The following is a 15,848-nucleotide window of genomic DNA, read 5'->3' as shown; positions in this document are numbered from 1 at the left end:
ATGACAAAAGCCGAGCCAGCGGCTATTTTAAGCACTTCAATAGAAATGAACGGCGAGCACACTGCACATGCCCAGTGTGCTGTCTGTGTGGGTCTCTGCGTGGGACCTGCACCTATCTGACATTGGTGGCATACCCTAGCAATATGCCACCTATGTGCGAGATGGGACAACCCCATTAAGTTTGTCGCTGCTTTGTAACACGTCAGTTAGATATGCCTTAACCTATCCAGTAGAGCAGGCATGGCCAACCTGCGGCTCTCCAGCTGTTGTAAAACTACAACTCCCACCATGCCCTGCTGTAGGCTGATAGCTGTGTAGACTGTCCGGGCATGATGGGAGTTGTAGTTTTGCAACAGCTGGAGAGCCTCAGGTTGGCCATCCCTGCAGTAAAGGAAGGATCCAGAGAGGAGAGAGCAGGTGGTGCAGAAGCTATGGATCTTTGACAACCCCAATGGATCAATGTTTTATGACAAATCTGATACGTCGTAGAATAACACACCCTGTGCCGACTTAAAAATAATGACAGACCCCCACAACAGCAGAGTAATTGCACATCACTCCTTTATTGTCATGGTTTAAATAACAGAAATCTCTACAAAAAGGAAAAAAGTGACCACCGTGAGACAAGCGCCAGGACCTGGCCGGGCCGTATCGGTAGAGAGCATTGATCTCTAATACCCACAGAGGAGACGCGAAGCACAATAAATAGCCACAGTATCGGGATGTACTTTACCGTTAACATGAGTGACTAATGGGGCCACAGGGACTCGAAAATACAGGCCATGTGTCCGCTACTACCTGCAGTATTACACCTGAGGTGACCGCAACATTGCTATCTGGAACGTACTGGCAGAAAAGGATTGGTCCTAGATTAAAAAGCTGCACCGAAACGGGTGTACTGACCGTCTGAACCTGCACCTATAAGGAGGAGACGCTCTTGAGAAGCCCTCGAGTCTCGCTTGATATCTGGAAATGCAATCAGCTCAGAAAGAGATAATCATTCAGCTTTCCTGGAGTCCTGAACGGCAAATACACCTATGCCGGCACATAGCAGCCGAGGGAGCATCGCTACATCATTCAGGAGTCTGGGGAAAGCTGGGAGATGCAACACTGCTCGCCGTCCATCTTGCCTAGAGACAGTTAGAGTGGCATTCCCAAGATAGGGATAGCAAATGGCCAGGATACCCCATCCGGGATCACTGGGGGTCCGACTGCCTGGACCTTCCATAATCCTCAGTGGAGCTGTGAAGGGGCACCTGAATGGAGCACAGTTCGAAGGAACCTGTCCCTTTTGTTTCTGTGAATGTCGTGGTCCGACACCATCACAACACTAAGGTGGGACTGGCCCTTTAACACCATCCTGGTTGGACGAGGTTTCCATGAACCCCAGTACATGCGAGATCGGGAATGGCACAGGTTCAGGAGCAACATGCAGCCGATACCCGCATCCGAGCGTCCTTAAAGGGGTTGTCACATCTCAACATTTCTGGCATATCGCTAGGAGATGCTACAAATGTCAGGTGAGGGTCCCACCTTGGGGATCGGCTCCTATCTCCAGAACCGGGCCATCAAGGTGAAGGAGAAAGCACCGAGCATGCGCAGCGTCCTCTCCATTCACTGCTATGGGAGCGCTCAAGCTGTTTTCGGAAGTCCCATAGCAGTGAATAGAGGGGCAAGGCTATTCTTGGCTCCCATAGGGGTGAACGCACATGTGTTGCTGCTCTCCCATCACTTTAGGGGCCCCATCTGGAAAATAGGAGCAGTTTCCAGAGAGGGAAACCTGCACCTTTCTGGCATTAGGGACGTATCCTAACGCCATGCCATCAATGATGACGAGGGAAAACCTCTTTAGAACAGGAAATGGCCAAAGTGAATTTCCGTTAACTCAGGGATGCCCAATCTGCGGCCCTCCAACTGTTGCAAAACTACAACTCCCAGCATGCCCTGATAAATGTAGACTGTCCATGCATGCTGGGAGTTGTAGTTTTGCAACAGCTGAAGAGCTGCAGGTTGGGCATCCCTGCGTTAACTGGACAGCAGAGATCGACTCAAGGGCTTTTATCAAATTAGTAAATTCTTTTTAGGGGACAAACTCTTACGTCTCAGCAAATTTGGGGCTGAAATAACAAAGAAAATCCCGAATTTTGGTGTAAATGCCCAAGATGCATCATCAGTATTTAAAACGCACACCATGCTATGAATGTGACTGGCCACAGAGGAATATCGCAAGTGCATTCGAAATGGAATAAAAGTGACGCTAACTTGGAAAAAGTACAACAGAACCCGCATGGGAGCGCTGCGCAGTAAGTGCCCTTATCAACCGTAACAGAAGACTACAGAAGGGAACTACTACCCCCATCGTCTTGGACAGTTAAGTGATGTGTGACTGGACTGCGCGGCGACCACACGTTCTATCAAACTATACACATAATAGCCAAGGACACTGGAATGAAATGCACAAGCAACACACTAAAGTCGGCTCCAGCTGCGAGGGCGGTGCTGGAGACGCGAACGGTTTGCTAGGGGCGCACTACTTCAGATATAGCGGTATTTTTGAATCCCTAGCTGTCAAGTGTCGGCTTTAAAAAGTGAACTAAATAAAATAAAAAAGGGATGGATGACGCCGTCTTCTGGCAAGGACCGTTTACTTCTTGGCTTTTCCTTGGGCGGCCACGGCTTCCATGGCTTTGCGCACCGTTTCTTCGTCTCCTAGAAACTGCATGGGTTTGATGGGCTTCAGGTTCTTGTCGAGCTCGTAGACGATAGGGATGCCGGTGGGGAGGTTCAGCTCCATGATTGCTTCCTCAGACATACCTGTGAGGGAAAGGAAAAAGCCGTGCGAAATCTCAGACAGGCGAATATAAGAGCAATTCTCTACAATGGATGACCGCAAGAAAGGACTACATACATGGTGGGCGTCTAATACAGGGTCCTGCAGATCATCAATGGAAACAGTCAATAAGGGGGTCATTTACGATCAGAAATACGCCTATATTAGGCGTATTTCTGGTGCAGATGGCGGTGCAATGGTTATTTGTACTGCAATCTGCAACTTTTCCCCCGCTCACGTCAGGTTTAGGCCCATTTCATTTGTCATTTTCTACACCTGTTTTAGGCGTAGAAAATGGTCTAGATGTAAAACAGCAAGAAAGCTGGCTTACGTTTAGACCGCTGCTGGATACGTCAAAGCTATGTAGAAGCCGGCGCCTCTTCATAGCTTTGACGGATCCACCGCCAGCTATAGGGGTTATTAAGACTGAAGTCTAAAACGGCGGTCCTAATAAATGACCCCCTTGGTCTGTATTCAGCACTGCCTTATGGCCACCCCTTTATAAGTCTGCTTTCACACATTATGGAAGGGTGGTGCATGGCCAAAAACGACACACCTTGCACTATAAATTGTCGCGGGTGTTGGCCATGCAGTGTTGATTATAAATCATGCCTTTTACGCTTTCAGCCTGTAATGGACCAGTTTTAAAACCAGCACCCCACTGACTTGTGCGTTATGTCCCCCTGAGGTGTCTGTCCATTGTACAATGCGTGTAGTGCTATGTTACAGGGGTTCTCCGGGATTATGATACCGATGGCCTATCGCAGAGGGGTCCGACTCAAGACCTCTGCCAATCAACGGTATGAAGAGGCTGCGGCGCTCCGTCTGTGCTTAGGGGATCATTTACAAACAGATAAATGCCACTTTTGAAGTGTATATCTTACGCAGATTCTATCGCACGCCATATTGCAGCAGAATCTGCGAGTTCTTCCCCACTCACGCCAGGTCTAAAAAAAGGGGCCGTGGCGTAGGTGGGGATGGGCTGGCAGGCCTGTCTCATTTATTATTTTGTAAGCCTGTTTTAGTTGTAGAAAATAGTCTAAATGTAAGGGAAGCAAGGAAGCGGTCTTACATTTAGAAGCGCCAAAGATATGTAGAGGCCAACGTCGGTCTTAATAAATGTGCCCCTTAGCCCTCTTCCTGGAACACTGCGTCCATTGCTCACATAGACACAGCTTATTAAAGTGAATGGACCTGGACTGCAATACCAAGCACAGCCACTATACTATGTACGGCGCTGTGCTTGGCAAGATGCGAGGAGGCCATGGTGCTCACCGGAGCCGATCTCATATTGACGGGCTATCCTAAGGATAGGCCATCAATATAAAAATCCTGGAAAATCCCTTTAACGTATCAAAGATCAACAGAATCTGTGGCATAGGCTCCAAGTGGACAGAGGCGCCAATGCAGGTGTGAACAGAGCCTTAGCAGAGCCCAAAATGATACAGAGGAACAGTTAGTTTTTCCAATGTCAGATTAACGTACAGTGCCCGGTGTAAAGCCTGACTCTCCCGGAAAGCAATTTATGAGAGTAAACTGTGTGCTGAAGCAAGCAAGCAATGCTGGAAGATTACAGCTCTGAAGACTGAAGAACTGTGAATGCAGCTTTGCACTATAATACAATGTAAGATACATAATATTTTAAAGGGGTTGTCCGGGTTCAGAGCTGAACCCGGACATACCGTTATTTTCACCCAGGAAGCCCCCCTGAGGCTAGTGTGTTCGGTGACGTCACCGGCTCTGATGGGCGGGCTTTAGCGCTGCACTAGCCGTTTTACTGGGTAGGGCAGCACTAAAGCCCGCCTATCAGTGCGGGTGACCTCACCGGGCTTCCTGGCAGCCCCATGGAAAGCCCCGGTACGTCACCGGATCTCCTAAAAATGCCTTTGCCCTGCGCGATTTAGCGCAAGGCAAAGGAGAGCATCGGAGCATGAACTGCTCCGATGCTCAAGTCAGGGGTGCTGCCGGGGTGAAAATGGGGGTATGTCCGGGTTCAGAGCAAGCCCTTTAAAGGGGTATTCTGATCTGGGACATTTAGGGCATGTCGCAAGGATATACAATCAATGCCAGATCCGTTCCTATCTCCAGAACAGGGACTCCGAAGTGAATGGAGTGTGCACTACGCATGCTGCGTCCTCTCCACTCACTGCTATTTCTGTAACGCCCATAGATGTGAACAGGGGGTTGCCACGCATGCGCAACTTGCTTTCTCTTAACTTTGGGGTCCCGTTCTGTAGATAGGAGCGAGTCCTAGAGGTGAAAGCCGCCTCTATCTGACATTTATGGAGTATTCTAGAGATTTGCTATCAGCGTCCCTGATGGAAATACCCTTTTGACAATATGCAGCTCTCAAGCTCCCCCTAGTGGTGACCGCAGACGCAGTATAGAAGGTGATCTGCTTTAGTCAGATGGATCCAATATGATTTCTTCTGCGTCTGGAGCGGCTCTGGACCTGGTTCAGATTGATCAGAGACGTCTTATGTATTATCAAAGCCTTCCTAAAGAAAAACTGTGATAGAAGAGGCAATTCAACTGTTTTTAAAGGGGTTTGTAGGATTTAATGGATGAAATATAGGTCATCTATATCTGATCGGTGGGGAGGGCTGACTCCTAGTACCCCCTGCTGTGTTCGGATCAGCACTGCAGTTATTTCTTAGTATAGCAAGCACAGCGCCACACATCATCTAGTGGCCGAGTTTGATATTGCAGGTCAATACCATTCACTTGAATGCGCCTGATCTCCACAAAGGCCATGTGAACAAAAACTGCTACATAAACCCCTGGTAGCCGAAGGTCTTTGTCAGCCACATTTACTACTCGGCAGCGTGCTTTGGAAAGCTCTGAGCTAAGCAGATTGACGGATTTGCTTGAAACAACTTGCGCTGCATCTCTGCGTTTGATGTTCATGGAAGACTCTGCATCAAAGTAAAAGGACGGTGAATGGTGGGATCAGCGGCATGGCATCTCAGTTAGACAGGTCAATGCACGTCTAAAAGGTTGGGGTCTGATGCCAGCAGCCGGTTCACTGCCGGTTTCCCCTGAAACACCAATCCTGATCAAGCGCCGTGTGTGAACTGCAATACGACCCCATTCCTTCCGATTAGATCTGTGGTTCACTACAGGCTCGGATCTAGGGGAACGTTCTCACGGCCGCACATCTGGCAATCTGCTGAGAACGCACTCTTAACCCTTTTGGGCCTGTTTTTAATTTTTCCTTCCCCGCCTTCCAAGAGCCATTATTTATTTTTCCCTTTTCTTTCGTCGTACAAGGGCTTGTTTTTTTTTCGGGACAAGTTGAGCTTTTTAAATGGCACTGTTTATTTTACCATTGCTTGTACTGGAAAACTAGAAATTGTTTATGGGGTGAAACTGGGTGGAAAAAAAAAAAAAAAAAAAAAAAAAAAAAAGTCTGCCAAGGTTTTTGGGGTTTTGATATTACAGCGTTCACTGTGCGCTAAAAGTGACATGGTAACCTTATTCTGTGGGTCGGTATGATTACAGCAATGCTATATTTGTATAGGTTTTATTTTGTTTTACTTTAAATAGTTTCTTTGAATCACCATTTTCTGACAGCCATAACTTTCTTATATTTCCGTCTACACGGCTGTATGAGGGCTTGTTTTTTCTTATTTGTAAAAACTTTCTATAAACTTTTATTTAATTTTCTGGGGGGATAAGGTGAGCAAAAAAAAAAATGGAGAAATGTGATTTTTTTTTTTTTCTGCTCCGGCATTCACCGCACGAGAAACATTTTCGGCATTTTGAGACACAGCAGTGTTTGGTTTATTTATTATTGGTAAACTAGGGAAAGGGGGGGGGGGCGATTTGAATTTATATATTTTTTAAACTTTTTTTCCCCACTTTATTTTAAGCCCCCCTAGTGGACTTAAACATGCGATCCTCTGATCACTTCTCCCATGGCCTGGAATAATTTACCATTGCAGTCTATGGGAGGTTTGCTATGTTCCTATGGAGCCTTGCCACAGGCGGGGCTTCACAGGAATGTATTGCCGTGGTACCCTCGAGTCTTCCTAATACTGAAAGCTATCACAGAGAACAGAAGTTCGGGTCCCGGGAAAGATACTACAGATGCCGTGGTCACAGTTGACCACAGCATCTGAGGGGTTATATGACGGGGGATCAGCAACACTGCCGATCCCAGTCATTGAAACCGGGTGCTGGCTGTATTACGCAGCTGGTCCATGCAGTGTGCCCGCCCCATACTCCTTACGGCGCACCTTACGTTACTGTATGTGGTGGCGCATGCAAGGGTAAACTAAGGCAGCAACTTACCTTCAAGGTGCTTGACGATCCCTCTAAGACTGTTTCCATGAGCTACAATCAGGACTCTCTTCCCCTCCTTGATCACTGGGACGATTTCATCATTCCAAAATGGCAGGGCTCTGGCGATGGTGTCCTTCAGACTCTCACAGCTTGGTAGCTGGTCTTCTGTCAAGTCAGCGTAGCGACGATCCTGAGGGAAGGAAAAAAAAATTATAAAATCAATGAGTCTCTCACTGGAGAAAGCAGAGACTGCAGAAATCAATACACAGGAATAACAGGCTGAGGCATAGAGGCGGCCATTATTTACTCGGATAGATCTAATCACAAGGCTGCACAGTGCAGGGTCGGTCTAAACGGTGCATACATGGTAAGACCTCTCCAGTGCGGTCTGGTGTCCAGCTGTGGGACCATGTGGCGGTATTACACAACATTCAGTGAGCACTCTGCCTGATCACTAGCTCAGAAACGGCACGCACACTGCAGAAGCCTTTCCCAAATGGCACTAGGGAGTTTGGGGTAATCGGGAGCCTGCACCCCTAACTTTATCTAGTTCTCCCCGCTTATGGCAGTGCCTAAAGCAGCATAGCTCTTTTAAAGGGGTTGTCAATTATTTATTTTTTAAGGCAGAGAATAAATCAGAATTAAAAAAATAAAAATGTTATACCTACTACCTTGAACCCTGCCGGTCCAAGTGCCGCTGCTTCGACAATGATTTGCCGATTACTGGTCTCAGTGGTATACAGCAGGAGACTGTTGCAGTCAGTGACTGGCTGCAGCGGTCACATGCACAATACAGGCAAGTCACCTCTGCAGTCAGGAAAGCAAAGCCAGGGCGAAGCAGCAGCGCTGGAATGGAGAGGGTTTGGAACACTTAGTATTTATTTTAATTTATTATTCTAATAGGTTTCTTATCTAGACTCTTCTCCTGTGTGCGCACATTGTAACAAACCCCCAGCTGTGTATCCATGAGGCGGTTAAGTTGTGACCCTCTGCATGTAAAGTTAAAGGGGTTATCCTCCACTAACAAATGCTCCCCCATATGCTGGGCCCCTCACACTGATTCTACCTTCTTGGCTCCCCGTTCCGCTCCTGGTCCCTGCACAGCCACTGCTGCTTCTCCCAGTGCGCAGATGAAAACATCCCTTGTCGGTAGGGGGGAGCAGCCAATGGCAGGCGATGACGAGCCTCCTTAGTGTCACCTGCGATACTATAGGGAGACTCGTCCCCGTCACCACCTGCCATTGGCAGCTCCCCCACCCCCCACGGGGAGAAGCAGCAGTGGCTGTGCAGGGTCCAGGAGCAGAACGGGGAGCCAGGTAAGTAGAATCAGTGTGAGGGGCCCGGCATATGGGGTAGCATTTGTTAGTATCGGATAACCCCTTTAAGGCTGTATAAGTCTGGCCGATATCTCGGCAGATAATCGCTAAAGCGCATTAGCGATCATCTGGCAGTGTAATTCTACTGCCCGCTGCCTGATAACCAAGCAAACGCTCGTTCATCAGGCAATTCTGATTTTAAGGCATGCTTAAAAAGCAGCGTTTGCCGCCGGCAAACCACTAGACAGCATAGGGACGAGTGATGGCATAGCGATAGCTCCTCGCCATGCTGAGGAGATCACTGCATGTAATAGCAGCGGTGTCCTCCGCTAGCTAGCAAGCTACTGCTGATCTGCCTGTCTAAAACTGGATTTCCACAGGCCGACTGAAACATTCCCTCCCGACAGTCAGCTGCTCGTTCAGTGAAGGAGATCACCTCCATAGTATGAGGACGGGGCTATAGCGATCCCTCCTCCCCATACAGAATCATGGTTTCTGAGCAGCAGATCTCTGTTTAGACCACACAATCTGCTGCCCAGAAGCCATGATCAGTGGTGCCTGCATGAACAACAGGATCACCCAATGAACGAGCGTTTCGCTCGTCCACCCGGTGATCGGCAGCACATTTACATGGCCAGATTGTCGAGAAAGACCGGCTGCAAGGACGGTCGTTCCAAATAATCTGCCCGATTCTTGGGCTGTGTAAATGCATCTTAATACAGGCTTTGGGGGTCTGTTTCCAAAGATGTAGACCAGGGATGCTCAACCTGCGGCCCTCCAGCTGTTGCAAAACTACAACTCCCAGCATGCCCAGAAAGCCTACAGCTATCAGCCTACAGCCGAGCATGAGTAGTAGTTTTACAACAGCTGGAGGGCCGCAGGTTGAGCATCCCTGATGTAGACAATCACATATTTCGGTAATTCAACCTTTTTACTTTTGAGCAGGTTTGTACGACGAGCCCTTCTACACATGACGTTAAAGGGGAGAAGACAACCCCTATTGTCCTAACCCCTGCCCAACAACATTCCCCTGTCTAGGGTCCTGCTTTTCAGTAGCTTAGTCCCACAACTCTGGACAATAAGACACGGAAGAAGAAGCGGTCAGGACGGGCAGTGGCTCGGCACGGCAGGACTGCAGACAGGCGATTTATGGGGCACAGGTTAGGACAATAGGGGTTGTCTTCTCCTAAGCCGGACAACCCCTTTAATAATCATGTACATACTGATACACTTGCAGTTTGAGTTTATTTTCCTATATTCTGGCGGTTTGTCTACTTTAGGCCTGACTCAGGAGGACTCCGACACTTCTCACTCCTTACCTTGCTGATGATGCTATAATAATCATGGTCGGCATCCATGGAGGGTGGAGGGATATCGTACGACCGCCTCCAGATCTTCACCTGCTCCTCTCCGTGCTTGGCCGCCGTCTCCGCCTTGTTCAGTCCGGTCAGCCCGCCGTAGTGCCTCTCGTTCAGCCTCCAGGTCCTCACCACCTTCACCCACATCTGGTCAGTGCCGTCCAGCGCCAGCCACAAGGTGCGTATGGCCCTCTTCAGCACGGATGTGAAGCAGATATCAAACTGATAGCCGGCATCTGTCAGACAAAAGCGTTGGAAGCCATTGAATATCATCTATGGATCTACAGGAGATCGTCCAGTTATCCGTATATTCACTCGTAGTGGATTTGTTGCAGAAATTTTGGAAAGTTTCCAATTCATCTTAATGTGGCGTGCAGAAATCCATGCACACGGCGCAAAAAAAATAACCCAATTAAGACGTAAAGAACGTTTTCTGCAACAAGCCTGATGCATGCGAATATAAATCTGGTCTCGTGTTAAAGGTGTTGTCCCTACATTATTCAAACCAGCATCTAGATATGAAAACAGGCAATTACAGAAGTAATAAAAAACAAAGTGTATCTGTATAGCGCCACCTACTGTCTGTTCTTTTCCTTACTTCTCTGTCCACCTCAGTAAGGTTGCTGAGGGGGACGCACATGCTCAGTTCCATCTGTCAGCTGCCACCAGCCGCACCTACTGAAGCTGTGACAGGGCTCATGCGCACGACCGTATTTTGGGTCTGTGTCCCATGTCATCTGTGTGCTGTCCACATTAGTGTAGCCTTTCTGCAAAATATAGATTGTGTGTTATTCTTGTCCGTTTTGTGGACAAGAATATCTAGTTCTATCTAAGGGAGTGAAAAGATCCGAGACGTGTACACGGACAGTATATGTATTTTGCAGATCTATGGCTTGTGGACCGCAAAATGGATATGGTCGTGTGTATGAGGCCTTAAAGGGGTTGTCCGGGTTCAGAGCTGAACCCGGACATCCCTCCATTTTCACCCCGGCTAAATCGCACAGGGCAAAGGCATTTTTTTTAGATCCGGTGACATACCGAGGCTCTCCATGGGGCTACCAGGAAGCCCGGTGATGTCACCGGCACTGATGGGCGGGATTTAGCGCTGCCCTAGCCAGTAAAACAGCTAGGGCAGCGCTAAAGCCCGCCCATCAGAGCCGGTGACGTAACTGAAGTTTCCGCCCGGCAGTGTGTTATTGAAAACAGGAGAGACCTTGCCCTGCGCGATTTAGCAAGGGCAAGGGAGCACATCTGAGCAAGAGATGCTCCGATGCCAACATCAGGGGGGCTGCCTGGGTGAAAATAAGGGTATGTCCGGGTTCAGCTCTGGACCCGGACAACCCCTTTAAAGCAGAAAGGACACCTCCTGATAAAGGACATGCCCCTTGAGCTATGACAGGGAGAGCTGCAGCAGAAAGGACACACTCCCTGAGCCTAGAGAACTGCAGAACGGACAAGATTAAAAATTCATAACCATCTTTACAGGGGATGTCCAGAATTTAATACCTGATAAGCCATCAATATCTGATCAGTTGGGCTCAGACACCCCGCACCCCTGCCAATCAGCTGGTTACTGCAGTGCCGCTCCCATCACATTCCCTAACAACCGCTATATAGCTGATCGCTGGGGTTTAAGGATGCTAGACCCCCCCCACCCCCAATCTGACGTGCTAGGGTTAGGGAATCAATTGTTAAAACCCAGAATACCCCTTTAAAATAAGGCCTGCATGGGGTGAATACCCATGTATAAGGTAAGTGTCACCGCATGGGCCCACGGTGCGCTATGGTCCCTGTCCTATGGATCCTGGCCTTGGACGTCGCCCATACATAGTGCATGTTCATCTGATCTGCATTCAGACTCGGTGACGCAGGACGCTTTCAGGTCGCGCTTCTACAAGGTCAAAACCGCTACAATCCAGAGTAAATTCTGCACAACTGCCCTTGGACACGACGTGTCCTATTATCTCCAATCACAGACCACCTCCCGCACATTTCAGGTTCACCCACATTCAGCCACAGAAGGTGTTTTTCACTAATACACAGCAAAACAAGACAAAGGTCAAAACTCATCAGCCCAGAGGATGCAGCAGAGCCAGGAGCGCGCTATGTTCCGTGGCCGCTCTTATCTGTGCCGTCACTCACTCGGCTGCAGTGCAGATGTGATATTAATAGTCGTCCTCTTCTCAGTTCTATCTGTTCCTGGAGAACCTGGATGTCCAGCAACATGGCCGCCAGAAGCACAGTTTGTAGCTCCAGGGTCCCAATGCAAAAACTTTTAACAGGGCCCCCCCAACTACCGTGCTTCATTTACAGTACTGGTCCACCGGAAAGAGACCATCTGGGCCCCCTCCGGCTCTTGGACCTGGTTTAGCTACACTCTCTGCACCCCCTATGGCCACCCTTACAGCCACCACAGGGGAAGTCACCCAGCTTTCCCGGAATCCTGAATGTCTTGGGACATGTTCATACTGTGGATTTTGACGCGGCAGAATCCGCTGTGGTTTCTCACTTTGAATATCCCTGACCCGTTTCCAGTATAGCCTCACTGAAAGGAGCTAAACCGCAGGTGGGTACCCACCATGGCTTCCAGCTGCATCTGTCTGGGCACAGCATCAATAGGGCACATGTCCCTTCTTGGCGCAGTCGCGGCTTTGAACTGCGGAAAAAAAAACGGGAGGCGGACACCAAGCAGCCGCCAGTGGAAAGTGGGGGCGAAAAGCTGCACCAAAATTCCAATGGCAAATTCCGCAGCGCGAACGGGCCCTTGGAGGGATAGAGAGCAAGCTGTGCGACGCTAGGGGCCGTAGGGCCACCATTACAGCTATGGGACCGCCACCAAGAATGAAGGGGCTGCAGCTCTGACTTAACGCCCCCCACTTCATTCTGGGGATCGGTAGGGGCCCCCAAGGTTGAAAGCCAACCGAACATAACATGATGGCATATCCTAGAAATATTACATCACTTATCGGGAGGGGAATACCCCTTTAAGCTATGCAGAGGATGGATGGCCAAGGGTCTTCTTTGGGAACCCGGGAAAGCTAAGTGATCAGCCATACTCATTGCAAAAAAAAAAATTTAAATATAAAAAATCCCCTGCTTTGGACCCTGCAGCATCCAGCGACATTTCTCCCCTGGCCAAGATCCCGCCGCACTTGTATCTGACTTGATGATTCATCGTCCGGCAGACACTGAGCAATGGCGGGGAAGGAGAATGAATCATTTTCTTCCCTCCTTCGTACAGGGAATGGAGCGTTTCACGACACGGAGGAAATAAGACAGAGATTACGTAATAACGGCAAAGGAAATGAGTCAAAGAGAAATCCTCCAGCGCGCACACCCCACGGCCGAAGCTGCCCATACGTGATACGAGATCCCAGACTGCACTGCTTTGAACGGAGATAAGCGGCTGTCGGAGCCATCAGGTGGCGCTTATCACAGGGAACTAAAGGGATGTTCACACGGAGAATCTTACACATTGATTCTGGAGCATTTTCTGTTCCAAAAACTGTACAAAATTGGTTTCAAAGCCATTCTGCAGTTCACCCACATGCACATCATGGGGGGGGGGGGGAAGCATGTGAAAGAGCGGTGGGCGGCCGCATGCAGATGAGGGTACGTGCACACGGCAGGGCAGATTACGGGGATTTTAGTGCTGTCTTCGCTGCATTTCAGCACGTGTTACTTGCAGATTCTATTGCGGATGTTGATGCAGACTTGGTCCAGATCTCGCCCTTTGCAATGCAAATCTGCACAAACTGACATAACGCAGGTCCATTTCAGCACCGGGTGCATAAGATTTTAAAGATCTCATCTACTCAGCTGGTAGAACCTGTATTGCGCTGTGCACGGAGAACCCACAAGTAAAAAACACCCACAATGGGGCTGAATCCGTGTGGATCTGCAGCAGAAAGGCAACGCTCAGCCTTGGGCCTCATGCACACGACAGTATTTTGAACGTGTCCAATCCGCATTTCTTGTGGAATGCCCATGGACCCATTCATTTCAATGGGTCTGCGGAAAAATCGGACAGAGCTCGGATGTCATCCGTGTGTCCATTCATTCTGCAAATGACAGAACCCGTCCTATTCTTGTCCGTATTGCTTATGCGGATTGTACACGGAAGGTGCCTGTATGGTGCAGATCCGTGGTTTGCAAACCGCAATACGGACACGGTGGTGTGAATGGGGCTTTGGATTTCTGCAGCCGATTCCACCCTATGCGCACACCGTAAAGATAGAACACTATCAAAGGGTCCGACACTGATGGCCTGACCGAGGTGGCCATCAGGACTCGAAACCCCAGGATGGGCGATCAATGTCTGAGTGGCAGGAGACTGATCCCCATTGATCAGCAGGATGACAGGGCCCCAACTCAGGCCCCACCCAGGCACAGGGGCTCCTGGTCCTGCAGCACAGCGCCTGGCCTCCCGCCAATCAATCACCGGTCACCCGTCCCTGGACAGGCAATCAATGGCGGATTCTCGGAAAACACTTCTATTCTTTCTGCTCGTTAGGACTGGCGCACAGCACAGAATCAGCATTAGGGCTCATGCACACGAACATGGAAAATGAAGAAAAATGGAAACGACTCCGTGTGCATTCCGTGTCCGTATGTCCATTCTGCAATGCAAAAAAAATATAAAAAATAGAACATATCCTATTCTTTTCGGTTTTCGGACAGTCATTGTTACAATGTATCCACACACAAAAAAATGGATGCAACAAGGACGTCACACAGATGTCATCCGTTTTTTTTCCGCAGATCTGTGTTTTGCAGACCGCAAAATACATCCCATCGTGTGCACGAGCCCTTAGTATTCCAGCTCTTCCATCCTGCTGATCACTCATCGATCGGCCATCCTAACGACTCCTGGAAAACCCCCTTTAAATCCAATCAGGCTCTCTCCATAAACATGAGTGTACATGCGTATCCCTCGACTAGACCTGATCAAACACCCCACCTTAAAGAGTCCCTCCGCCAGAATTCATCTTGTAACCCATGACTACATGATACTGGCCGAGGACCAGGACCCAGAGTCCCTGCCAAATCCTAATGAAAGAGGATGCAGTGAGAAGAGCGGAGTCCCCGGGGCGCTGCGCCCTTGGCAGTAGAGCTGCTTGCTTGTGCTGAACGGAACTCCAATGCAGTCACAAACTCTACTGAGGTCATGTAGCATCTGATGATGGCGGAATACGTTATAATGGAGATCAGGGCGCCATGACTACCCAATACACGGCGTGCAAACACTTCATGCTCAATATATGACTGCAATCCCCCAAAAGGCGGCGGTGCACACTACATACGTGTGCATACACACATATATTAACCCTTTCCTTTAAATAATCAACCAATCAATAACATTTTGTGCATTCCTTCATCTGCACCTACACCCACTTTAAGGGCTATTACCTTTCAGTGCCTCGCCGCCCTTCTTGGCCTCCTCCACTCCTGTGTCACTTAAGTCAGCGTCAAACCAGCCGCAGAATCTGTTCTCCTGGTTCCAGGTGCTCTCCCCATGGCGGATAAGGACGATCTTGTAAGCTGCCATGTCTCCTGCTCTCCCCGGCTGTCAGACTGCGGAACAGAGTGAGGACTGCGCCTGCGCACTCACCGTTTAAGAAATGGGCGTGGAATCGTGACGTGTGCGCTTCACAGACTTGAGTGCGCCTGCGTACAAAGCGTACTTCAAACGCAGGGAACTCAACGGTTAGCCATATTTGTTTTGGGGAAATTGATTATAGGGATACTTAGAGAGTTCTGGCGGTAGTTAGAACTCAAGGTTAACGAAGGCCGACTGGGAATAGTATGTGGGGCTTCTCGGGTGCGAAATGAATGTTTATAGACATGAAGATAAGAAGGTTGCCCTTCAAAAAGATGGCTGCAGCGGTATCAGCAGGTGCTGCTGGATGTTGGCTGAGCTTGTCCTCTGTGGCACGTAAGGCACGTACCAGCAGCAGGAAGACGTGACCTTCATGAGTGTATCATGGGGCTCCTGTGACTGAACAGTGGCTGCGCAGCCCCCTAGTGGTGATTTATGGGAACATACACGTTCGATGAGGT

The 15,848-nt window shown here is 49.2% G+C and overlaps 1 protein-coding gene across 1 annotated transcript; it reads right to left on the bottom strand.

The window, feature by feature from the left end:
- Window positions 1–543: 543 nt before the first annotated feature.
- PGAM1 (phosphoglycerate mutase 1) lies at window positions 544–15,378 on the bottom strand. Its single transcript, XM_044297976.1, has 4 exons — window positions 15,198–15,378; window positions 9,750–10,024; window positions 7,124–7,304; window positions 544–2,814 (listed from the first exon to the last, which is right to left on the bottom strand). The coding sequence occupies exons 1-4, from the start codon at window positions 15,334–15,336 to the stop codon at window positions 2,645–2,647; spliced, it is 765 nt and encodes a 254-aa protein (XP_044153911.1). The 5' UTR covers window positions 15,337–15,378; the 3' UTR covers window positions 544–2,644.
- Window positions 15,379–15,848: the final 470 nt, after the last annotated feature.

Source organism: Bufo gargarizans, chromosome 6 (genome assembly GCF_014858855.1).
Source record: "Bufo gargarizans isolate SCDJY-AF-19 chromosome 6, ASM1485885v1, whole genome shotgun sequence".
Lineage (NCBI taxonomy): Eukaryota > Metazoa > Chordata > Amphibia > Anura > Bufonidae > Bufo > Bufo gargarizans.
The sequence above is the reverse complement of the archived record's forward strand: the minus strand, read 5'-3'. Positions and strand labels throughout refer to the sequence as shown.

Bases quoted from the DNA above. Each gene is read 5' to 3' on its own strand.
- PGAM1 (XM_044297976.1), bottom strand. From the start codon at position 15,336: ATGGCAGCTTACAAGATCGTCCTTATCCGCCATGGGGAGAGCACCTGG. The intron at 10,025-15,197 runs GTAATAGCCCTT...TTTGTCTGACAG, and splicing joins GGGCGGCGAGGCACTGAAAG to ATGCCGGCTATCAGTTTGAT. The intron at 2,815-7,123 runs GTAAGTTGCTGC...TTTCCCTCACAG, and splicing joins GATCGTCAAGCACCTTGAAG to GTATGTCTGAGGAAGCAATC.